This window comes from Heliangelus exortis, chromosome 15, assembly GCF_036169615.1.
Source record: "Heliangelus exortis chromosome 15, bHelExo1.hap1, whole genome shotgun sequence".
In the NCBI taxonomy this organism is placed as follows: Eukaryota; Metazoa; Chordata; class Aves; order Apodiformes; family Trochilidae; genus Heliangelus; species Heliangelus exortis.
In genome coordinates this window covers 14,720,927-14,746,732 of record NC_092436.1, presented here as the reverse complement: position 1 = coordinate 14,746,732, position 25,806 = coordinate 14,720,927, and the positions used below count along the sequence as shown (strand labels likewise).

Here is a 25,806-nt window from a genome sequence, read left to right as displayed (position 1 = left end):
AAGAAGGTCCCTCTGGAAAGTTTCAACCCCTTCTTCAAATGTGGGGAACCTGGATTTTGTAACATGTAGAATATTTTTATTAAAGAATACAGGTTGTTTGAATATTAAGGACTTCCTTAGCTTCCCTGGGGGCAGTGTCAGACTGATGAAGACATCCCTGAGGGCACAGCTAGACTCCTCCTGGTAGATGGAGGCAGAGAGTTGTCCCTTTGTTGTGTCCCATCAGCAGGATGACCCCATCTCCCTGGGTGGGATTTGCTGGAACAGTGGCTGTCCCACCTCCCATGATCAAGGATGGTAATCCAGAAGTGGACTTGGGGAAATATGAGTTGACTCCAATTTCATACAAATATATGCAAAGGAATTTGGAACCATTGTCGCAAGGTCATCTTTGAGTTAGAATGTGGTATGTGGTTGTGTTTATTAGGCTGAGCTAAATCAGCCCCATGAAACTGAAGGGAGAAGTTCTCAGATATTCTCAGTTCCCCTGAGCATGAATTACGTTGATGCTGCAGTGGGAAAACAGAAAATTACACACTAAGATACCCTGCAATTTGGTTAGCTCAGTAGTTCTAAGAGGGAATGATTAATAAATGGGTGTTGTGGGACTGGCTCTTGTTAGATTTTATTTTATACAAGAGGTTGTGGTATCAGTACAGGGTTTGTCTGCATTTCCACTGCCTTGGGTGTTCTCTCTCACGTTTGACATGGTTGTTACAGTGCATGTGCACACTCATGTTTCAAGCAGATAAGGAAAATCTAAAGTATGCAAGAAATACTTGGACGTTTTCAGTCCTGGTTGTGTAATACAGAGAATTTGTGGAAGCTGTAGCAGCAGCACTGAGTCTGTTACATTAAGGACCCTTAAACTGGCTCAGGTGGAGCCAGGTGGTCCCTCTGTGAACCCCTGTTCTGTATGCACAGCATACAGATGTGGGCTTGGATAAATCTGTAGTTGAAAGAGAGACAAGTGTTGGGCCAGTGTCTTTCCTAAGGACCAGTTTGATTTACTGGAAATTCTTAACAGAGCATTTTGGTGTCTTGTATTTTGGAAGGAATAATCTTTAGAAACCCAGTAGCTATCCTGCATTTCAGTGCATTGAGCAAGCTAACATCTGTAATGCCTTAATTAGTGCTCATCTGCTGCTCCAAGTGGTAATCCCTGGGAAGCAGATGAAGCGTGGGAGCCTTGATATTTGAAACTTCTAACACAAACCTGGTTTGGATGTGGAAGTTGTAATGTGTGAGCTCTGAATTCAGCTACAGTGTTCTGTTGCTTTAATGTGGCAGCCAAAGGTTAGTGCTGATTTTTTCCTATGTGCTTTACTTAAAAAATTTACTTGAAGACTGGCACCTCCCAAATTTCAGTGACAAACCCCTCTGCCATGTTTCCAGAACCCAAGGGGGGGGACCCATCTGCACTTGCTTCAGTCTGTGTTTCCTTTGTTGTGCACATGTAATCCTATAAACTGAATTATTTTTATCAGTGGTCATGTTAACAATTTTTCTAAGCCTTTTCTGTCTGCAGTATTTTCTCATGAGTAACTGCTGGTGTGTAATTTGTCAAGGGAATCAGGAAGGTTGATCTGGGGAAAAGTTTGCAAAAGATTCTCTATTAGTCATACTCAGGTTTGAGTTCATCCTTTATCTTCCCATATTGCTTGGACAAAAGCAAAATGCTGCTGCTTATTTCTTACTTGCAGTTGCTAGTGGGTTTCATCAGTTGCTTGTTTCAAGGAATGTTACAAAATACATTAAGTTTAGGAATAGTTAGAGCTGACCAGGTGTTCCATCAGATGAGGCTGCACAGTACAGAAATTTGGCAATCCAGCAATGACAATACCTGCCCAATCTGGCTGCTAAATTAGCATGGTTTACTCTGGATAAAGTGCACTTGTAGCTGATGGGTGGGTTTGTTGGTTCTTCCTCCCAGGTAATCTCAGCTGAGCCTTAGGTTCACTTGAGCTCCCTTTGGCCTCCCATTTTGTTATAAAGGCAGGCAGAGATCTTGGCCCCAAGACACATATATATATATATATATATATATATTTATATACACATATACATTTATTTTTATATATGCAGGGATATTTCTCTGCTTCTTCTGGTAATGCTTCATTTAAAAGTAGTTGAATAAAATCTGATTCTCGATTATCTTTTTTTATTATTATCATTTTTAAAAAGGAAGATGAAGTTGCATTCCTTGTTATCCCTGAGCTATACTAAATCTTCAGGATGAAATCTTTTCCAGACTGTGGATCAGAGTAAATTTTAGGCAGTGCAGACAATTCTCAGCTCTCTTGTTTTTGTTGACTGCCCCCTCCTGTCTGCTTCTCTTCCCGCACTCCTGGGTTGTTTTAACTCTAAAACACAACTCATCGTGTAAGTTGCTGTCAGTCATCTTGCTTTGAAAACCTTCTCTGGGGACTAGGTGTGCACTAACATTTACCTCAAAAACTTCAGAATTCCAGGAGTCTGTGTTTCTGAGCATTTAAACTGTGTTCTGGTGATAAATCAGTTGCCTGCTTAGACTGAGTTTAAGGCTGAACTCTAACACTCAAGGTTACAATTTGAACAGGATAACTAATAATCTTAATTCATATTTGTAACGCAAAAAGACTAATTTTTGAAAATATTTTCTAACTTAAGGCAGTTTGGTGATGATACTTCCACTGTTTAGCTGCCAGAAAGCTGCTTTGTGCAAGACACCAACCCAGTTCTTTTTAGTCGCACTTAACTCTGTTCCCCCCCTCACCCCCCGTTCCTGTTTTGCTATTAGCCCATAGCAGTCTGATGGGACTGAGTATTTTTCATATGAAACGTGGCATTCCTAGGAGTGGGTCAGTGATGTGATGTTACTTTTCAGCTGTCAATAGCAGAGTGCCCAGTGGCTCCACCAGCACCTCGCACACTACCGAGTCCCCTACTCCTGAGCCGTGTTCCCAGCCCCCGAGCAGCGTTCCCGCCCAGTCCCTGCTCCCCATGTACCCTTCAGTTGACATCGATGCACATGTGAGTACCTGCACTTGGTTTTGAGTGGATTTGCTTTCTGATAAAGGAAAAGAATACGAATCTAGCATTCTAGTGTTGTAAAAACATTAACCTCCCCTTAAAGTATTTTTAATTTCTGAATATTCGCCTCTTTTTCTTCTCAACTGTGAAGACTGAAAGCAACCATGACACTGCTCTGACCCTTGCGTGTGCAGGAGGCCACGAAGAACTTGTATCTGTACTGATAGCACGTGGTGCCAACATTGAACACAGAGACAAGAAGGGTAAGCTGAAACACTTCGACCACAACTTGAAGCAGTGAATTTCAGATTGGGATTTGGGATTCAAAGTACCCCAAAGAAGCTTGCGGGATGTAGGACTGCATTCTTGCACTTCATTTAGAAATATTTGCCATCCAAAAAAGGCTTTGTATGCCTTTCTACCTCTGTTTTTGAGAGAAAGTGCATCTGAGTGGTTTCTAAAGTAGTTGTCAGGTTGGATGTCCTATTGTTCCTTATAACAGAGTTCAGCAAAATCTAAAATCTGATCTGAGACAACAAAGCCACCTTGGCTCTCTGCCTGGGACTTGCACTGGCCATGGGCAATATGTGCAGTGCAGATGTGGTCACTTACTGGAGCTTTAATAAATAGAAATTAAGTGGAAAGCTGTTAGTTTTCTAAAGGGAGGAGCTGGTCAGAACAATAATCCAACCTGATCAGTACAAGTACTATTTAGGTATATTTTGCAGAGCCTTTTGTTATTTTAAGGTGGGATCAGAGCCTAGATGTGTCAGGGTCAGAAGAGGACTGGGAAAGGGTCTGACTTTGTGGCCCATACCAGGAAACCCCCAGTCTGAAGGAGACACATCTGATCCATAAAGTCATTGCGAATTTAACCTTTTGTGCATTTCCATTTCTGCTCTTTAATGGTACTTTGGGGAGCCTCAGGATTGCTTTTAACACGATTGCTTGTTACTAGGTTTTACACCTTTAATTCTGGCTGCAACTGCTGGACATGTTGGTGTAGTGGAAATTCTTCTAGACAAAGGTGGTGATATAGAAGCCCAGTCTGAGCGCACAAAGGATACTCCTCTGTCCTTGGCATGCTCTGGGGGACGCCAAGAGGTACTGACATACTTGTTGAATTCTTTTTTCTACAGTGTTTCTTTGGTCATGGTGTAATAAATAGTCTTTTTCTTGAAGGTTTTTAAGATGAGTATTTTTCAGCTTGTTTTCTACTTCCAAGAAGAAAAGGAAATCTGTTCTTTTCTCTCTTTGCTTTCCCAGTTTTGGTAGTTAATTGTTATGATTTGTGGTCATTCTTTAGTCAATGTATCCTGTAAAGATAAGTACTTCTGGGAGGGAGATAGAAATGTTTAAGGAATAACTTAGGGCACTGAACACCTCTTTTATGAGTCCTTCCTGCTCCCAAAACTTAAACAGTGCAGGCACACAGTGATGGGAGATCTCTGTTTAAATGTTCCAGTTTTCTCAGCAGTTTGATTGGGTTTTTGTTGGTTTTTTTTGTGGTCCAAATGAAGTTTGTTAAATCCTTCCTACTTTAATCATGGGCATAGTAGCTTAAGAGGTGGCATGGAGACGTCAGAGGTCTCTGTGCAGATAGGGGAGTGGCAAATTTTGGAACTTGTAAGGATTAAAACAGTTGGCCAAAATAAGAAAGTTTCCATATTGATTTTTGAAATGCAGCTCTTTACTGGTAAAAATGCTGCTCAGAAATAAAACCAGAGATCAGTGTGTCCTGTGACAGCTTTCCTTATTGATTTGACTTCTGTCCTTCCTCTTTATTTTTTTTTTTTCTTATGCCAGCTTCTAACTCTTATGCTTAGCATTTTGAGAGGCAGCCTTTTTTTCTGGCTCATTTGAAATCTGCCTATGTTGGCAGTAAAGTGAGGCTCACTTTATACAGTGCAGTGCCTCACCAGAATGGTTTTAGGGTTTTTTTCTCCACCTTTTAATTTCTCTTAAGCTGCTTCTGATAGAGGAGGGAAGTCCTTCTTTATGCTTGCTCATTACCATCAGTCAGACTTTTTTTACTGTGTGTCTTTTTGGAAAGACCTTGTCATACTGGTGGTCAAACTTGGTTCAAATGTCATTTGAAAAAAAGTTGTGGGAGTTTCTGAAATAGAGAGACAGACAGACAGTGTGAGACATTATGGGAGTGGGATAAATCCCTTGTTTGCAAACTGAGGATTCACAGGAAGAGCTTCACTTTAGGGCCTTCCATTATTGTTAGGCAAGATAATCTTTCTGGGAGACAGGCACTTCACTGCTGCAGCCCACACAGAGGAGCTGATGTCTGAATCAGGGGCTAAGTCTGTACAGCATTCATGTAGAAGTGAAGCAAAAGAGTGTGTTACCTGTTGACAGTGGGAACTGGAAGGTTTGAACACTTGTTATGATAACATCATTTCACTTCCTGGATAACTGCAAAGGCCAAAATAGGTCTTTTAATACCCATATGCTGTTTTTTCAGGTTGTTGATCTGCTGTTGGCCCGGGGAGCAAATAAAGAACATAGGAATGTGTCTGATTATACACCACTGAGCCTTGCTGCATCTGGTGGCTATGTTAATATCATCAAGATTCTTCTGAATGCTGGGGCAGAAATCAACTCAAGGTAACTGTGTACACACCATCTGAACTGCAGCATGGCACAGACACCTGGTGGCTACATACCAAGGCACAGGCTGCAAGCTCTAGTGCCTTCAGACTCCTTGCAGCCTTTCAAAACTGATGTTACCCTTCATGTTCATGTAATCTTAGTGCTTTTAAATTGCCCTTTACTGTCACAGACTTAAGCTCCCTTATGTATAAATGGTAAGGGACTATCATAGTTTGCAAACATATTCCTTCACATTCCCTTTTCCACCAGTCTGGCATCTAGAAGTCAAACTGTTACCAATAGAACCAGGTAAAGGAACCAGCCAAAGCACTCAGGGCATCTCTGTTTATTTGTTTGAAATTCTCTTTTTCAGTAAGAGGAAGAAATTTAGGAGGCTCTTCAGCTTCCTCTTTACTTACTTTAAGAAAATTTTTCTAGTGATAGAATATATGTAAGTGAAACCTGCAGGTGTGCTGTTGCCTATTGCATATAGTTACACTGTAGTTGCTCTCCCAATCAATTAAAAAAATGCAGTATTTCAGATCAGTGTCTGTGCATGTTACATGTTCCTTTCTGCCTTACAACAAAACATTTTGTTCCTCCTGGGTACATTTACATTTCCCAGGGCATTCCTCCCATTCTGGGAACTGGAGTTTCTTTCTTTCCCTGTAGGACTGGCAGTAAGCTGGGCATTTCTCCTCTGATGCTGGCTGCTATGAATGGCCACGTCCCTGCTGTCAAACTCTTGCTTGATATGGGCTCTGATATCAATGCCCAGATTGAGACCAACCGGAACACAGCCCTCACCCTGGCCTGCTTCCAGGGCCGAGCAGAGGTGGTCAGTCTGCTTTTGGACAGGAAGGCCAATGTTGAGCACAGGGCAAAGGTAAGTATGTGAATTACCTTTCCTCATCTCTTATTTCTAACAGGTGATTTTTCTGAGTTGTCAAGTTTCTTCAGATTTTCCTGTTACTTGAGCCTCTGTGGGCTCAGAGGATTGACTAAAGGAGGATGACTTATGTTCTGGGATAAGTTAGGGTTGGGGTTTTTTTAGGCTTTGGTTTTTTGTGGGTTTTTTTGTTTGGGTTTTTTTTTTTAAATAAAAGCATCAGTGATGGTTTTTTTGTATTAGGCAAAAGCTGACTGGTCCTTCTGAGTTCATAATGAAACTTGGATTGATTCTTGTTCTCTAGCACTGAGAAACTTCAGGTTGAAGCTTGACATGCTACTCATTAGCAGAACAGATAGATGTACATATTTTTACATATAAGTGAAGTCAAGGCAGGAAGAGAATAGTGTAGTTTATAGTGATTCTCATATAGAACAGGTTTCTTGTCTGCAACAGAAGTAGTGCAATCAAACTTTGTAAAACTTTTATGTTGCTGTAGAACCCGTGGCTTCAGTACTGTGACTTTCTGTGCCTCTGAAATGCTCCACAGGTCCCATCCTTTGGTACTCTGGGACAGCTTTGTGTCTCCTGCCATAAAGCAAGCTTAAAGCTTGTGTAGACAGCCAGACTGATTTCCCCAGCACAAAGGAATTTTTGGTAACTCCTAAGGCTGCTGAAATAATTGCTGTGTCTGTCTACCCCGCCTGCTTCTGGAATGACTGTGGCTGGAGAAAAGGGGATATGGATAAAAGCCAGCTCTCAAATGGTCAGTTGGGCATGTTAGCAGCTGGTGTAAGTGTATTTAACAGTCTAGCCTGGCAACTAAGTTGGGCCCAGATCAGTCTCAGCACTAAGGGAGGCTAGGGAAAAGCTATAAAGCCAGTTTCTGAGCATTTTCGTAGAAACACTTGTGTCTTCATTTGGATCTGTTCTAACCTGTTTTTTAGACATCCTGTTTTCTAGAGATCCTGTTGTAAACTTTGTTTTCATTGTTGAGACAGGTGTCTGGTGGTACTTAGTCAACAGTTGGCCTGGGTTTGTATAAATCAAAGCCCAAGAGTATTTGGTTTTGGGGGTTTTTGTTTCGCTTGTGGGTTTTTGGGGGGGTCGGTGTCTTTTTTTTTTTTTTTTTTTTTTTAGAAAAAGACTGCTTGAAGATAGGCTTCCAAACTAAATATAACCAGCTAAATAATAAAAAAAATATTTCCCTATGTAGAAATCATGTATGTCTTATCTGAAATATACTGTACACGTTTCACATTGCATAACTCATTCCCTTTGCACAGACTGGTCTGACACCTCTGATGGAAGCAGCTTCAGGAGGATATGCAGAGGTTGGAAGGGTTCTTCTTGATAAAGGAGCAGATGTTAATGCTCCACCTGTGCCTTCCTCAAGAGATACAGCTTTAACAATTGCAGCAGATAAGGGTCACTACAAGTTCTGTGAGCTCCTGATTAATAGGTAAATTATTTCTTCATATTAGCAGCATACGAGGGTGCCCTTGTTTATATTGCCTTGTGCCTCTGAGAGCAAAGGGAATGGGAAGCTTTGGAAGTAGGATGTACCTCTTTCTACTCCCCAGTGTTATCCTGGAGTATCCAGGATACTCCTGGATACTCAAGTATTAATTAAGTTAAGCAGGCAGCTGTGACCCAGAGGTGAGCAAACAGTATCTGGCTTGGCAACTCTGGCAGTGTCTTAATCCAGAAATTCCCACATGTGCATTTTCCCACTGTCACTTGGAGTGCAAAGCCTGGAAGAATTCTTGATTTTCCATCATACCCCTATGTGCTGCTACAGTCTCAAGAGGCTGCTTTGTCCTGTGGCTGGGCAGCACATGAATGATAATTTAAAGGACTGATGGTTGGTAGTTGCATAGTTGTGATATGTAGGCTACATTACAGAATCACAGAATGTTTAGGTTAGAGGAGACCTCCAGGATCATCCAGTCCAACCTATGACCAACACCATAATCTAACTACTAAACCCTGTCCTTAAGGACCAGCTCCAAACACCTTTTAAATGCCTCCAGGGATGGGGACTCCACCTCTGTCCTGGGCCATTCCAGTGCCTGACAACCCTCTCAGTGAAAAAGTCTTTCCTAACATCCAGCCTAAACCTTCCCTGAGGATGAGTTTTTACTTCTGTAAGGGAAGCTTGAATAGTCCCAGTGTCACTATGTTGCAGATTTCAGGGACAGAATTTCTCTAGCTAGCCACTGGATTTTAGTAATTATATTTATTTATCAACCGTATTCTTACCTTTCACGATCTTCCCGACTTCCACCTCTGCTCACCTTTTGTTTCCCCTGGCAATGCTTGACTTTTTCAGAGGAGCACACATTGATGTCCGTAACAAGAAAGGCAACACCCCCCTCTGGCTGGCAGCCAACGGTGGTCACTACGATGTGGTGCAGCTGCTGGTGCAGGCAGGAGCAGACGTGGATGCTGCAGACAACCGGAAAATCACACCCCTGATGTCAGCGTTCCGCAAGGTAGGGAACAGCTTCATTACTTCAGTTTGGGCTGCAGTAATAAATGTTTGCAAAACAGCTCCTCGTTTGGTCTGAAATCTGAATTCTTGGTTTTGGAAGAATTGAATATAAAATGGCAAAACTACTGCTTTGATCAAATGCCTGCATTGTAGTCATAATCTGTGTACTTCACACAGATCTAATTTTTGAGAGGTGGAAAACTTTGTTCCGTGAGCCATGAGTTTTCCCTGCTCCAGATTTCACTGTTTTAAGGTTACCATAGTCTGATCTAGATTTCTGTGGATTTCTATGATCCTATTTTTGTGATGAACAGAACACCAGTCTGTGATAATCCTGATTCCTTTGTGCTTCTCCTGTTACATTCCTAGTTTGTTGTTGAGTGGGACACTTTGTGTAATCTGCTCTTCTGCCCCTGCCACTTTTCTTGGCAGGGAGAACATTGCTTTGAGGTGATTCCATCAGTTAGGGTTGTGGGATGCAAGGAGAGTGTATAGCTGTAGCAGAGGGGTTTTTTTAACTTTAGCTGCTTTGCCTTTACCAAAGTATCAAACAAGTGTACAGCTTTTTCTGACAAAGGGGAATGCTGAGCATGTCACAGCTGTCCCTCCACTGCTTTGAAATAACTTCAGAGGTAACCCAGGATACTTTCTGGGTGGTTGGATTCCATCAATGAGTGGATGGAGCAGCTAAAGAATGTGCTTGCCAGGAAAATTCAGTGTCTGAATTTAACTGCTCAGACTTACCTTGTAACTGAGCAAGTTAGTCCTGTGGCACGAGTGGCAGGAGTGGGGGTTGAGGTGGCAGGTGGGGTCTAAGGAGGGTCTTGTCTCTTACTGAAAAAGTGAACAGCTGCCTCTGCCCTTGGGCCTGCTTTGGTCCTTGCATTTTAAAATCAAAAGTTACTTTTGGAAAGAACTTTTCTTTGCCACTGTGATGCAGAACAAGGCAAGCTGTCAGCACTGAGCAAACACTGCTTGCTACTTATGTAAGCAGACACTGATTTTCAGACTTCTGCACTGGATTAAGCAGTACCAAACTGCTCTTTTGATGATGAATGTTGATAATCTTATCCAAGAGGTTAGAATTTTTCTTTGCTATTCTAGGGGCATGTGAAAGTGGTTCAGTTCCTGGTGAAAGAAGTTAACCAGTTTCCTTCAGACATTGAATGCATGCGATACATAGCAACCATAACTGACAAGGTGAGTTGAGCTCTGAGTGAAGACCCTGTCCCTTATTTTCAGCAAAAATACCAATTCTTAAGGGTTCAAAATCTGGATGCACATGTTTCCTCATGTAGGTTTGTTTTAGAGGTTTGTGCATTTTTCATTTTTAATACAGAATTTGAAAAAAAAAAAAACCAAATCATCAGAGTCCTATTCTGTTGAAATGGTTTGTGTGTTTATGAATACAGAAAAGCTGCTCTCATGTTTGTAGAGCAATCCTCATTCATCAGTCTTTGTTTGTTATGGAGGTAGTAAGACAAGTTTGCATTCCAGGACCTGTTGAAAAAGTGTCACCAGTGTGTGGAGACAATTGTGAAAGCTAAAGACCAACAGGCTGCAGAAGCAAATAAGAATGCAACTATATTGCTGAAGGAGCTAGACCTGGAAAAAGTGAGTAGAGAATTGCAGTTGTATAACACAACTCTTAGAACTCTGATCTGTAGGCTGTGTTTCCTGTTCTGTGCTTCTTGGGGCAGTAGTTCTTCAGGCTGTGACTGGATGTGCTCTCCTTCTAATACACAAGAAGTGAAGTTCATACTGTGAGTGGTAAATCAGACCTGATTTCTGCTGCTGTCCCTCCATTGCTCTTGTCAGGAAAGCTTGGACTTGGCACTAGACCCCATAGCTAACAGCTCTCTTGCATTGCTTCAGCACAGCTGGCATGTGAATGAGGTCTTCAGGCTCCATGGTGGGATGTGTGGGATTTTATATATGTTCTAAGATGTAGTTCATAAGCATTTTACTGACTTACAGTCAGTGTTATGAAGGAGAGCATAGAAGCTGCCTGATGAACTGTATGAAGCTGAGCAGACAGTGGAGTAAATCAGCTTCTCCCTCACTGAGAATACTGTGAAGTGTTGTAGAGTCAGGCAGACACTTGTAAAGCACTCTTTAGCTGGACTCTCTTACAATTTTTAAGTTCCATATTAGCTTATTAAATTTCCATGTTGCTTTGTTAAACACCTATCAGTTGCTGTGCAAAGCTACAGTATAGCATCCATAACTTGACTGATTCTATACATTAAATATAAAGTGGTTAAAATGATAGCAGTTTTTTTCTGTAACTTACTCTGGAAGATCCCTTTGAGTAAAAGATGTGAACATTGCTGCAGAAATATTAATTATGTTAATAAGTGATTTTTGAGAAGGGAAGATGATGAGAGATTTTGCTGGTTTTTCAGTACAATTTTATTTTTATAATGCCTCTGGTTTGGTTGTTCTTTTATTGTCATTCTTTAGAAGTTTTGGAACCAACCAGTCTTGGTGTTTGATAAGGTCTGCCCAGTTTATGTGTAATGATTTAGTATGTGACAGTCATTCCAGTTGCTTGTGCTCTCTTCTCCCTCCCCTCAGATTTCTAGGCAAGATCTGAATTATAAGTATAGTTTAGTCTGTGTGAAAATGTTTAAATATGGGTCTTTTTCTCCTACTCAGTCAAGAGAGGAGAGCAGAAAACAAGCTCTTGCAGCAAAAAGGGAGAAAAGGAAGGAAAAGAGAAAGAAGAAGAAAGAGGAACAAAAAAGAAAGCAAGAAGAAGATGAAGAAAACAAACCCAAAGAAACTCTGGAACTGCAAGAAGATGATGATGAAGAAGAAAATTATGATGAAGGTAAAGAATAAGTGTTTCTATGAGCAATATACTTGTGGGGGTGCCTTTTTTAAAGCCATCTAGGTAAGAGAATCTGTCTGAAAGCTGGGACTGGGACATTACTGGATAACTTCTGTCCTGGTTCTTCCCTCTGCAGTCAGGAGTTCTGGCAAAACTCCTTTGTTCCCTTTTTTCCTTCTTAGTTCTGAAAATTCTTTCAGTCTGGAAGGATTTACAGCTGAATGCAGCCCAGATAGTCTTGACAGCTCAGCAAGAAGCACAACATCAGCAGTAGTGTCCTCAGTCAGGGCACTGATTTCTGTATGTTGTAGATTTTGATTGTATAACAACTGTTTTTCTTTCAGTGGAGCAAGAAGTTCCTATAGAGCCTCCTAGTGCAACTACTACAACTACAATTGGAATTTCTGCAACTTCAACCACTTTCACAAATGCCTTTGGGAAGAAGAGAGCTAATGTTGTGACTACCCCCAGCACAAATAGAAAAAATAAGAAAAATAAAACAAAAGAGACTCCTCAGAATATGCAGATCATTTTGCCAGATCAGCATATATCTCTAGCACAGCAAAAAGCAGATAAAAATAAAATAAATGGCGAGCCAAGAGGTGGTGGTGCAAGTGGGAATAGTGATTCAGATAACTTGGATAGCACAGATTGCAATAGTGAAAGTAGCAGTGGGAGTAAAAGCCAGGAGCTGAACTTCACAATGGACACAAACTCCTCGGAGCGGCGCTACGCCTCTTTGCTCATCCCCTCTCAGGAAGAAAAAACAGGCACCTCTGCTTCCAAAACCCCAGCCCGGTGAGACTGCTCTGTTCCTTCCCTACAACTTTCACAGGGTTTATCCGTGTAAATTTTCCATACCTGAAGCATTACACCAGTTGCTTATTCCCCAAGTCTTCTGAGACTGAGTTGGCTTTATTTGCAAAGCTGTTAAATAATAGTGTCAGGTCTGTTGGATGCAACTTCTTCAAAATGGTAAAGATGAGATCTTTTCTGATTGCTGGGGGATTTTCAGTACTGCTTTAGCAAACCACCCAGTTTGCTCTCCATGTTGGATTGTCAGCTTTATTAGAATAGATTTTAAAGTGAATATGCTGGGAATTGAAAAAAGAATGCCAGCTTGACTTATAATTTAGCTACAGAAGTAGTTTTCTTACCTTGTGATCATTTTATGGTTTCATCATTAACTCACCAGAGTTGCAATCTCTTTGTTTTAAGGAGAGAAGAAGTTGATGACTCAGAGCATTTCAGCTGCCAGGTTGATGGCCAGTTTGATTTAACCTTGTCAAGCCAGAGGTGAGAGGCATAAGAACTCAGTGAATGTACAGGGGCTGTGTGAGTGGTTTGGAAGATCATTCAGTTGCCAGAAAATGAGCTAATAACTTTGATCATGCAAGTTTCTGGCTGGGTCATTATTCTGAATCAAAAAGCTTAGACCCCATCTGCATCTGTAGTCTTTGCTTGTTTTCAGGTCTAAGTAGTATGAGTCTGATCCTTCATAGTTTTGTTCTGTAATTTCTTTTCCTGCATTAAGGGAGGGAAGAGGGCATGGGGACTGACCTACAGGACACCTGACTGACTGAGAACCCAGCTTCTGTCAGGCTTCTGTGAAAACACAAACATGAGATCAGGAAGTGCACCAAGCAAGAGGGCAGTTTCCTGACTGAGATATTTGTCTGGGAGTTGGAAGAAAGTCAGGATTTTATTTTTCTGGGGTTTTTTTCCCCAGATGAAAGTTGGGTGCAGAATGAGTGGACTTGTCAGCCCTTGTGGCTGAGGGAGTGTTTATCATTACCCTTAGGAATTCTGGAAGTTGGATTTTCTCTATTTTACATTCTATATTATGAAAGTAAATTGTTCCTGCCTTGGACCTTTTGTCCAATGTCTCCTGCAAAAGCCATGGAATATTGTGCATTTCATTACATCAGTGTTAACTAAATGCATCATTCTAACTACTTGTTTGAAGTGGTGCTTCTCTTAGGTAAAGTGCACCTAAAAATCAAGACAGAATATAAATATCAAAACAGGGCTAGCATATTTTATTAACTCTTGCAGGTGCTCCTTGCCTCTTGCACTGGGCACACTTTGTCTGAAGATCATTTCTAAATTGGCTTTTCCTGAATTTCTCCCCTTTAATCATAGATATGCCAATGATAAGGCTGCTGTAATGCAGACTGAGACTTCTCAGTGATGCTTTTCTGAAAACATATCTAAAGGCTTTTAAAGTCTTATCTGAAATCGAGGCTCCATAATGGACTTAATTATTTTTATTTGTATGCATTTTTTTCTCTTTGCATCAATCCTATAATTACCTGAGGCCAGGTAAAGTTCTCCATAGAACTTTCAAATGCCTTCAGCAGCTTTATTATTAGAGAGTTAGAGCTTACTCAGGTAAAGAGAGAAAATGCTGCTGTTTAAAAAGGCAGATTGTCTAAATGTTGCTTTTCATAGAACCAGTATGGTTGGGTTACCTAACTGTGAACAGATCTCTGAAGTTTGTATAAAGCATAATATAAACAGTTTGCCTGCAAAGATCCAATGAACTTAAAATGTTGTAAATAGTGAAAACAATGGATTCATTAACCCTTGTATATAATAAAGAAGCAGAGTGATGCTCTGCAGGATAGCTGAAGCATATGAGATCCTATGTAAATTTTCCAGCTATGCCATAAATTTGCTGGATAAAATCATATAAGGCTGTTTTTTCCATGACTTGTGAAGATTCCTACCTATTTCAGTGCTGCAGATGAACTTGTAAGCTCAAGGTGCTGCTTTTATTTCACTCCCACATAGCTCAGTTAGCCTAATAAGAGACTGACCATTGTCTCTTTCTCTCTGTCACATAAACTTTGTGTAGTTTGTATCACTGTTACTACAGCTGCATTAGTACATGTGGCAGTGTTTGGGCACCTACTTCAAAACTGGTACCACTGGAACTGAAATATATAAATATGCTCAAATATTTGTGCCTCAGCCATTCATAAAATGGGAGGTAAGGGAAGGGTAGAAGCACTTTCCAGGGAATTTGTAACAATAAAAGCTGAAAACCAAGACATTCTCAAGTAAGAAAGAGACATTATTACCAAAGTAACAGTAGCTTAAAAAAAGCTATTAGCAAGTAGCTTAAAAAGCTATTAAAAAAGAGAATGCAGCATAGACACATGATCAGGATGTGCCTAATTGGCTGTGTACTGCCTTTTACAAACTGATTTCAGTTTATCCAGTTATTACTTCATTCAGTTCAGCATTAATTTTTGGAAGAAGGGTTTAGGCTGTGGACTGAAAGGTAAAAACTCCCTATGAAGTCAGGAAATAGTTGTTTCTGGTAGAAAATAAGAACAAAAATTGTTCATGTTGGCAGTTTTAAGCTGCAGAAAGAAACTTACACTGCAGTTCTGTAATTTTATTCTGTAATTTGTAATCCACACATTTCTGTTCCCAGACTGGATGGTGAAGGTCATTCAAATTCTTTGTCAGCTCCTTATAAGCCTGTTTCCCTGCCTCTGGCCTCTCCAAATGTAAAGCTGAATCTGACTAGTCCAAAAAGAGGCCAGAAAAGAGAAGAAGGCTGGAAAGAAGTGGTTAGAAGGTAAATATTTTAATTCTCTGTTTGAAAAACTGTGATCTTTTTAGACTGTAAATTAATCTCAATAATCCAGCAGGGTTATTTGATTATATGTAATCAAATAATTAATTTTTTAAAAATCTACCCTCCTTACTCTTACAGTGCTGTTAAAACAAATTGCAGTCCTAATTTGTAGTAACTCCTCACTAACTTAACATCAATATGACATCTTATTTGGCACAAGGGTTTTCTTTACCTGTGACTTCAGTGGAATTAGAGGATGGGGGATGTAAGATAAAAGGAGGGATGAGCAGATGGCAGTGAAAAGCCCCTAATGATTGCTTGGACATGAACTCAAGGCAGGGTGGATGTTGGTAGAGTAGAGGAGAGGTGGATGATCTCCTCAAGGCTAAAATGCATTTTGCTTTGGGTGGTCACCTTGATCATTAGCTACATGCAAAATTTTGTCACCTTAAAGTGAGTGCTAGAGGTGCTATTAGATTTAAAGATTTTCTGTGAAGCAAACTTGACTTTTGAAAATGTACAGGATTGTTAATTATATGCCTGGCAACACCCCAGTCTCTTTTCTGTAACCTTTATGATGTAACTACTTGTAACTAGAAATTATCACCTGGCTTTTCTTTTTTTTGTCCTCTTTATCAAAAAGGAATAGAGTATGAACACAGAAGTGTCAGGTGCTTTGGGTTCACTTATGACACCCTCCTGCTTTTGTATTCTGCAGTGGTTGTGGCCAAATTCGCTCATGTTAGAGAATTTTAGGCTATGTCCAAAGAACATAATTGTGTGGAGTATTTAGTGCATTTGGGTTAGTGGAAGCCACAGACTGTTACTAATAAAGGTTAAAAAGGCAGTTTAAGCTGAAAATGCAAGCACTTGATCCCTTAAAGCCTTCATTCAGTCTCTGCCTTTTGTTGGGTTTGCAAATGGAGTTCTCCACTGTGACTTGGCCTTGCTAGAGGTTTAGTTGCAGACTGCCCACCACTTACTGATTTCTGCAGGTGTTAAACCATTCAGCAGAGAGCTGAGTCTTCCAGGGCTGCCCACTGACCCTGGAGATGCTCCATCTCTCCTCCTGAGTCTCTTGAGTCTCAGAGTTGCAGCTCAATTTCTTGTTTGGGTATCATCTACTCTTCTGCTGGAGACAGCAGACTTCTGGAGATGGCATCCAAACCCTGATCTCTTCTCAGCCCTGAGGAATCAGGCCTTGTGTCAAAAAGAATGAGTCCATTAAGTGTTTTCTGCTGGGGTTTGCTATGTGCCTTGCTGATGGAAGCACACATCCTGCCACAGAGCTGCTGTGGGGACTGCAGATGTTTGTGCAACATGGCTGGGACCTGCATGCCTTCCTCTCCTCCTCTCAACAAGAGTTCTTCTCCTCCCCTCTCCCCATGAGTATGCCCCTGTGGAGAAGGGATGTCTGTCCAACAAATAACCAATAAAAACATCCCTTCTGCCCTTGACAGGCAAGTAGGCAGAGTTTTGAAAGACCCTCCCCCCAGCAACACTCTGCAGCCAACACCAATTGAGCAGTTTCAGCTGCAGAGAGGAGGGCGCTGCTGTTCAGGAGCTAAAAGGTACTGTGTGGGCCACTTCTCCAGGTAAAAACCATCCAGCTTGGTGGGTGGGGAAGGAAACAGCAGTGGGTGATGGGTGGGCAGGGGCCTGGGCACCGGGGTGAGCTCTCCTGGTGCAGGAATATCTCCGTGGGTGGTGGCTTGGGTTTCCTGGTGAGCTGAGGTAGGAGCAGAACAAGGTACAATTAGGAGCCTGGTGATTAATGTCTTGAATGTTCGGGAGTGATGGAGGCTCTGATCTGGGGAGGGAGTGACTGGGATGTCTGGACTGAGAGAGGAGCCTTGAGGGCTGCAGGGAAAAGAAAGTCCAAAGCATGAAACAGCCTTGGAAGGAGAGCCAGGTGCAGGCTGAGGACCTGGTTTCTGGGGATGAGGAGGGTTGGTTGTAGCAGAGGAGTCAGGGGGGAAAGGAAAAAACACCTCAGCAAGAGCTGTTGATACTTTAGAACATTTCTGTATTTAGATGTGTTTAAAATAAAATGGATTTCTTTTAAATTCTGTTAAGTGAGAAGCAATTTCCTGAGGATCAAGTTACTTAGAAAGTTTCCAAGACTGGACTAGCTGGGAGAAGGTGGCAGCCTTTTCAGGGGTGGTGGTGATGTGTTCAGAGATGCCTGCACTGTGATCACTGTGTTTCTGAAACCCCTTTGAATATCCTCTGATTTTTCAGTGTTCAACTATTGCACACCACTGGCAAGCATTAAAGTGGTGTAAAGTGGGCTTGAGAAGTCCACCCTTTAAAGTCTGGGGATAGTAGTGGCTCAGATAGAGCTTGGTTGGGATCTGCCTGCAAACACAGCTTGTGTTAAAAGCCATGCCAGTAATGTGTGTCTGTGCTGGCTCACCAGTACCAGGTGAATTAGAAAAGTCTTAAATGGACTTTATTCATGGAACACAAGAGTTAGTGTTGTGACCTGATAGTGAGCCTGCTTCTGAAAATGTGCTGCCTCCACAGTGGCTTCCAGCAGCTCCTTAAATCACAGAACTGAGCAGTTTCTCTGGCCACCAGCCACTGTGGTGGCTCATCATCTCAAATGATGAGATCTGTCACCAATTAACTTCCAGATCTCGTGGTCTGAGAGAGGTGGGTACTAAAAGGGTTGTGAATGCATGTGGTGTGGCAGCTGGTCACTGGGAGAACATAGGAAAACCACTTACTCCTTGCTGTAAACAAAGTAAGCCCTGGGCTTTTATATTTGAAGCAGCACTGTTTATGTGAATTTAGGTTGAAAAGCTAAGGATTTTCACTTACTTTGAAAGTACACAAGATAAGTACACATCCAAAGTGTTCCTGAAGCAGTGGGAGGCACTTGCATCTGTGTTACAACAGTGGTGGAATAAATACTTGAGAATCCTCAGCAGGTACTAAGGATGATGAGTAATTGGAGTCTGAGAGCTTTAGAGAGGCTTCAAAGGGTGAAAAAAAAAACTGCAAAAAACCACTTGCTGCCCTGAAACTTAAGGAAATTGCTTCAGCCACCTGCCAGACAGCAAGGGCTTTTTACATGCCTTCAACGTTTGAACACCTTTAACAGATTTGTGATCTTTGTGATATAGGTCAAAGAAATTGTCTGTCCCAGCTTCTGTCGTGTCTAGGATAATGGGAAGAGGTGGGTGCAACATCACAGCAATTCAAGATGTCACTGGTGCCCATATTGATGTTGATAAACAAAAAGATAAGAATGGAGAGAGAATGATCACTATAAGGTACGGTACCTTGAAATGAAAGCCTTAAGTCCACAATGCCATTTATTAAGAATTTTATTTGCTTTTCAAGATGGGACTTACTGATACTAGAATAAACAGATATTACTGCTGCCAAGATAGCCCTGAAGGTCTTCAAAGATGGTCCTTAAGATACTTAAAAATCAAAGAAATAACTACTGGAGTAAACATGCACTAGACTTGCAGATCAGTATAAAGTTGAGTCTATGGAATGTGGCACAAAGTAGAACAAACCCTTTTGATTAAGAAAAATATATTTGTGTTTCTTCTAGGGGTGGTACAGAGTCAACACGATATGCAGTGCAACTCATCAATGCCCTTATTCAAGATCCTGCCAAGGAACTGGAAGACTTGATTCCTAAAACTCACATAAGAACACCTGCTTCGAGTACCAAATCAATCCATTCAAACTTCTCATCTGGAGCCAGCACTGCGACTGCTTCAAACAAGAACTCCTTTCCTCTTGGAGCACCACCCCTGGTCACTTCACAGTCATCAACACTATCTACTTTCCAGCCTACTAACAAATTAAACAAGAACGTCCCAGCAAATGTACGCTCATCTTTTCCAGTGTCTCTTCCTCTTGCTTATTCTCACCCTCATTTTGCCTTGCTGGCTGCTCAAACTATGCAACAGATCCGGCACCCTCGCTTACCTATGGCTCAGTTTGGAGGAACTTTTTCACCCTCACCAAACACTTGGGGACCATTCCCAGTGAGACCTGTTAACCCTGGCAGCACAAACAGCTCTCCAAAGCATAATAGTTCGAGTCGTGTGGGTAATCAGAACGGAAATATTTTACAGACAGAGTCTCCTGGATTAGCTACTTCTAGCTGTCCCATTACTGTGTCTTCTGTAGCTGCTTCCACCCAACCTCTGTGTGTCACCAGTAACCGGACTCCCTCTTCAGTCAGAAAGCAGTTGTTTGCCTGTGTTCCCAAGACAAGTGCTGCAACAACAGCCATCTCGACTGTGACGAGCACCTGTAGCACTCTGCCTTCAGCTTCCTCTGCTCCCCCAAACAACGGGCAAGGGCCCACAGGATTTCTGCCATCCAGTGCTCCACAAACGCAGCATTCTGCACTTAAAGCAGACTCTTTCTTGGCTGCCTCAGCACCCAAGGAGAAGGTGCCAGCACCAGAGCAACCTGCTGCAAACGTCTGCACGCCATCCTCGGTCGCAAGCAGTTGCATTATGTCAGCTAGCAGCAGCTCAGGGGTAACTGAATCTCACCCATCAAGCAGCCCTGCACCACTAAATAATGTCCAAGATGAAATACTGCCAACCAGCATGTCAGAGATCAATCCTTCCATGACGATGCCTTTTTCATCCAGCTCAGAAACTCCTTTAAGCTTAGCATCACCCAGGTCAGTTGTTGCCGATAATCAGGACAACAGTAACTTACCTCAAGTAGCTGTACCAGCACCTCGAGTCACTCACAGGATGCAGTCCAGAGGTTCTTTCTATTCAGTGGTACCAAATGCAAACCTCCATCAAGATCCCCAGTCTATTTTTGTTACGAATCAAGTTCCTCTAACACCTTCTCAAGGTCCACCTGCTGCAGTGCAGCTTTCATCAGCCATGAACGTTATGAATGGTTCTCAGATGCACATTAACCCAGCAAACAAATCATTGCCTCCCACCTTCGGGCCAGCAACGCTCTTCAATCACTTTAGTAGTCTTTTTGATAGCAACCAGGTGCCAGCTAACCAAGGATGGGGAGACTGTCCACTCTCTACCCGAGCAGCAGCTGACCCATCTTTCACTGTCCAGTCTACCTTTCTGAATAACTCTGTGCTAGGACACATGGAAACCATGCACCCCGACAACTCTAAGGCTCCTGGTTTCAGGCCACCTTCCCAGCGGGTTTCAACTAGTCCTGTAGGTAAGTCATTAAGATACTGAACTGGACAGAATTCCTTCTCCAGCCATTTCATTTTGATCATCTCAAACTGGTTGAGTAGTACTTGACAAATGACAATTAGAGGATATTAATGTAGCAAGGATGGCCTATTTTTTTCTAAGTGCTCTTTGTAATGTTGATGATTTTTTCGACCCCCTCTTTTGCTCAGCTCTTCTAGGATGTTTTGGTGTTGGGAACATTACAGACCTTACACTGCTTGTCCTCTGGAAGACAGGAGTGCCCCCACCTCTTTGTAGAGGACAGAATAGCCTTGAGTTCAGCTTTTGGGTTAAAGCAGTACATAGGGTCAGGTGATAGTAAACCTGGAACAGTGGGGCTAAGGGCTCTTGACAGGTTACAACTTCAGGAGTGATTATGTGCAGTTGTTCAGTATTTTACCAGAGGTTCAACCTTCACCCAGTGAGGGTAAACTCTCTGCACATTTTGTCTCTTCATATGGCTCTAGGATTTTATTAAGCTCACACTGTGCTTTATGAATTGGTGTGCTACTGCATGGTGTATTTTATTAGGAAGTTGCAGTCCTGCTATTAATTGTAGCCATTTAAACTTATCTGCATTTATTTGAAATGGGTGAGGAATACTCACAGTGAGCTCCTTGTGCTCTGCCTAAAGAAGAAGCTGTGTGGAGAATGCATTGAGAGCAGCCCTGAGGACTTGGGCATGTTGGTTGATGAGAAGCTCAACATGAGCCAGCAGCTAGCACGGGCAGCCCAGGAGCCAACTGTGTCCTGGCCTGCATCAAAAGCAGAGAGAAGAGCAAGGGGAAGAGGGGATTCTCCCCCTCTGCTCTCATGAGACACACACACACACAGTGCTGTGTCCAATTCTGGGGTCCCCAACAGAAGAAAGACATGGAGCTGTTGGACTGAGGCCAGAGGAGTCCCCAAAGGTGATCAGAGAGCTGGAGTGGCTCAGCTCTGGAGCCAGGCTGAGAGAGTTGGGGGTCTTCAGCCTGGAGAAGAGAAGGCTGCAATGGGGAGACCTTAGAGCACCTTCTAGTGCCAGGAGGGGCTCCAGGAAAGCTGGGGAGAGACTTGAGAAAAGGGCCTGGAGGGATGGGATGAGGGGGAGTGTTTTCAAGGAGATTTAGGTCAGACATTAGGAAGAAATTCTTTGCTGTGAGGGTGCTGAGCCCCTGGCCCAGGTTGCCCCCAGAAGCTGTGTCTGATCCCTGGCAGTGTCTCAGCCCAGGTTGGATGGGGCTTGGAGCAGCCTGGGCTGTGGGAGGTGTTCCTGCCCATGGCAGGGAGTTAGAATGAAATGGTCTTTAAGGTCTCTTCCAGCCCAAACCAGCCCATTGTTCTGTGAACTATTACCATCTTAATGTTCAGAGTTTGCAGGCAACTGGCTCTGCTCTCATGTGGCCAGAAGGGACTCTCATGACCCAGTGTGTGCCCCCCTGCTCCCCCCTTCATTCTTGCCATAAAGACTTAATGATGCCTTGAAGATGGGGAGCTACAGAGCCTTGCTTTGAAGTTGTCTTTCCCTCAGCAATGTGTATTAGATAATTGGGTAACACTTCAGGACCTGATGCTGTACTGGGACAAGTCAAGTGGTTTGACTTTCAGGCTAAAGGAGGAGGGGGCTTTGGGAAGACATAGTAGTGAAGAAATAGGATTTTTAGCATTCCCTTTCCTCTCTGTTGATTTTTAGGTGTGCAGGACTTCTGAAAACAACAACACATAGAGTTTTAGCCACAAAACTGGGGTGAATAATTTTTTTAATAGTTTGATTTGGACTGTAGAGCTCTGCAAAGCAAGTGAATCCCTAGGGCTCTGGTGCCACATCCCAGCACAGTAAGCAGAACCAGATGTAACTAAGGCTGGGAAAGGTGAAATAACTGGACCTCATTAGTCAGGCTGTTAATGAAGGAATTGCCAGACCCTCCTCAGCAGACTCCAGAAACACTGAAGGCTGGCACAGCTTTTTCTCTGCAGTGCTCTAGTCTGGAATGGGCAGTTGCTGGAATAACCCCTGGGGAAGGAAGCTTATGGCAAATGAGATGTGCTGATTTTCCTGATGATTGCATTGTGCATGTGCAAAGACTGGGACTTTGTGTAGGAGCAAAAAACTTTTCCCTTATGCTAAGGTTGCCTGTTCATCATTGGGAAAAATTTCTTGGTCCTTTATATTTCCTTAAGTGTCTGTATTTAAAAGGGAGTCCAAAGCTGTTTCTTCCCTGTTTTAAGAAGATTAGGTAGGTACCCAAGGAGAGCTCATTTGGTTGAATTTGGGGAGATAAAAGATGAAAAATATGAAATATGTAGACAGTACACTTCTCTTTTTTTATTTTATTTGTTTGTTTGTTTGTTTTTGAGCTGGAGTTGGATTAGGATATTGCAGAGTAAGGAAAACCTGCAAATAGGTAGATGAGTTGCTAAAATTCTGTCTGGCAGGAGGTGACTGGTTAGTCAGGTCCTTAGTTGATTCATTTTATGCCATTCTTCTCTTTTGATCACCTTTGTTTCAAAGTCCTAAGTTATCTGCACATGGGAGGAGGGGGGTTAGGGGGGCCTGGGGAGAAGGGGGTGTTCTAAAGGTGTGATGGTGAGGAAAGGAGTGGGGATGATAAGCTGAGGACCTCTCTGGTGCCTTGCTTTGGAGCCTGAGTGTGTTGCTGTGGTCTGTCCACTGATTTTCAGGAGGAAGCAGCTAACAACCTGCTACAGCACTGGGACACCCACAGCTCTATAGGGCCAGATGGAATCAACCTGAGAGGATTGAGGGAGCTGGCAGAGGAGCTCACCAAGCTTCTCTCCATCATCCACTCACGGTCTTGGTTAACAGTGGAGGTCCCAGATGACTGGAAACTTGCCAGTGTGATGCCCATCCACAGGAAGGGCCATAAGGAGGATCTGGGGTACCACAGGCCTGTCAGCCTCACCTCAGTGCCCAGAAAAATCATGGAGAGGTTCCTATTGAGTGTGCTCACATGGCAAGTGCAGGACAGGCAGGGGATTAGGCCCTCCCTGAGGTCTCCCCTGAGCCTCCTCTTCTCCAGCCTCAACACCCCCAGCTCCCTCAGCCTCTCCTCATAGGATCTGTGCTGGATCCCTTCACCAGCCCAGTTGCCTCCTTTGGACCTGCTCCAGCACCTCAATCTCCTTCCTGAGCTGAGGGGCCCAGAACTGGACACAGGACTCAAGCTGTGGCCTCCCCAGGGCTGAGCACAGGGGCAGAATCCCTTCCCTGGACCTGCTGGCCACGCTGTTCCTGAGCCAGCCCAGGATGCCATTGGCCTTCTTGGCCACCTGGGCACACTGCTGCCTCCTCTTCAGCTTCCTGGCAATCCAGACTCCCAGGTCCCTTTCTGCCACTCCGTGCCCAGCCTGGAGCTCCCCATGGGGTTGTTGTGTTGAACCTCATCCCATTGGGATCAGCCCAACTCTCCAGTCTGTCCAGGTCCCTCTGCAGAGCCCTCCTGCCTTCCAGCTGATCCATACTTCCCCCCAGCTTGGTGTCATCTGCAAATTTACTGATGATGGAGTCAATCCCCTCATCTAAATCATCAGTAAAGATATTAAACAGAACTGGGCCCAGCACTGATCCCTGGGGGACACCAATTGGATCAGCACCGTTCAGCACCACTCTCTGGTGGCCTCCACCAGTTCCTAACCCAGCACAGAGTGCTCCTGTCTGAGCCTTGGGCTGACAGCTTTTCCAGGAGAATGCTATGGGAATGGTGTCAAAGGCTTTGCTGCAGTCCAGGCAGACTCCATCCCCAGCCTTCCCCTCACCCCCCATGCAGTCACCTGATGATAAAAAGAGCTCAGGTTGGTCAGACAGGATCTGCCCTTCCTAAACCTGTGCTGGCTGGGTCTGACCCCCTGTCCCTTCTGTAGGTGCTGTGGGATTGCTCCCAGGATGAGCTGCTCCAGAACCCTGCCAGGCACTGAGGTCAGGCTGACAGCCCTGGAGTTTCCTGGGTTCTCTTTCCAGCCCTTTTTATGGATTGGTGTGACATTGGCCAACTTCCCATCATCTGGGACCTCCCCAGTGAGCCAGGACTGTTGGTAAATGATGGAGAGTGGCTTGGGGAGCTCTTCCAGGTACCTTAGAGGTGGTGGGTTCAGTTCTGAGCCCCTCTCTACAAGACAGAGATTGAGGGGCTGGAGTGAGTTCAGAGAAGGGAAACCAAGGTGGTGAAGGGTCTGGAGAGCAAGTCCTGTGAGGAGAGGTTGGGGGAATTGGGAATGTTGAGTTTGGAGGAGGCTGAGAGGAGACCTCACTGCTCTCTACAACTCTCTGAAAGGAGGGTGTAGGGGTGTGGGTGCCTCTTCTCTCAAGTGAGCAATGACAGGACCTGAAATAGCCTGAAGTGGCACCAGGGGAGGTTTGAGTAGATATGAGGAAGAATGTTTTTTTACTGAGAGTAGCCAGGTGTTGGAACAGCTGCCCAGGGAGGTGCTGGAGTCACCATCTCTGAAGGGATTCAAAACAGTGTAGATGAGGCACTTCAGAATGTGCTGTTGGGTGATACAGGTATTGATATTGATATTTATATTTATATATATGTATATATATACACACACACATATATATATATATTTTTTTTTTTTAATTGAGGTCTTTTCCAACTGTGACAATTCTGTGATCTCATTCACTGGCTTTTCTCAGGGGAACAGCTCTTTTTTGCTCAGCCTCTGAGGTGGATTGAACTGGGCTACCTTGGCTGTTTCCATAGAGCTTGGTGGCATGTTTCATGAGTTTGAGAAGAGGGGAAAAGGGCCAACAGCAGTATGATGGGCAAGCAGCAGCTTGGGCCTTGCCTGGCAGTTCAGAACATGCTTGTGATGAGAGGAAGTTGTTACAGCCACCAAAGCCTGAGGACACTCATCCTTTAGTGTCAGCTCTGACTCTACACTTGGTGGACCAAAGGTTTGTCTTTTGTGCCTGTCTTGCACAGTTGCACTGTGGCAAATTTCCCCACAAATCAGCATCTCTTGGTGATGTTAGCTGGTTTGGTGGAGATAGAATGTAATTTGATTGTGCACTAAACCAAGTTTGCTTAACAAGTTGTCACCTCAGGGGGGATGTTCAGGTGCTCTGCTTTTCCCATTCCTGGGTAAGCTCAGCTGCAGCTTAAGTTTTCTGACTCACCCATTCCTCTCAGGCACAGATACATGTATAGATCTGTGTGTAAATACATGTAGAGCTCTCACCAGCTG

General features: G+C 43.3%; 1 protein-coding gene across 22 annotated transcripts in view; it reads left to right on the top strand.

The window, feature by feature from the left end:
- ANKHD1 (ankyrin repeat and KH domain containing 1) overlaps positions 1-25,806 on the top strand; it is a 112,798-nt gene that overhangs the window by 76,089 nt on the left and 10,903 nt on the right. For 21 of the 22 annotated variants that reach the window (XM_071759034.1, XM_071759021.1, XM_071759033.1 and 18 more), the window contains 16 exons: positions 2,867-3,012; positions 3,164-3,275; positions 3,971-4,116; positions 5,486-5,628; positions 6,286-6,499; positions 7,789-7,964; positions 8,835-8,997; positions 10,101-10,196; positions 10,494-10,610; positions 11,655-11,829; positions 12,174-12,627; positions 13,048-13,125; positions 15,272-15,418; positions 16,879-16,989; positions 18,547-18,696; positions 18,987-20,599. In XM_071759034.1, the coding sequence (XP_071615135.1) occupies positions 2,867-3,012; positions 3,164-3,275; positions 3,971-4,116; positions 5,486-5,628; positions 6,286-6,499; positions 7,789-7,964; positions 8,835-8,997; positions 10,101-10,196; positions 10,494-10,610; positions 11,655-11,829; positions 12,174-12,627; positions 13,048-13,125; positions 15,272-15,418; positions 16,879-16,989; positions 18,547-18,696; positions 18,987-20,599 (4,041 nt within the window). Of the gene's footprint in view, positions 1-2,866; positions 3,013-3,163; positions 3,276-3,970; positions 4,117-5,485; positions 5,629-6,285; positions 6,500-7,052; positions 7,242-7,788; positions 7,965-8,834; positions 8,998-10,100; positions 10,197-10,493; positions 10,611-11,654; positions 11,830-12,173; positions 12,628-13,047; positions 13,126-15,271; positions 15,419-16,878; positions 16,990-18,546; positions 18,697-18,986; positions 20,600-25,806 lie in introns of those variants that run through there. The other variant, XM_071759035.1, reaches the window with a different exon arrangement.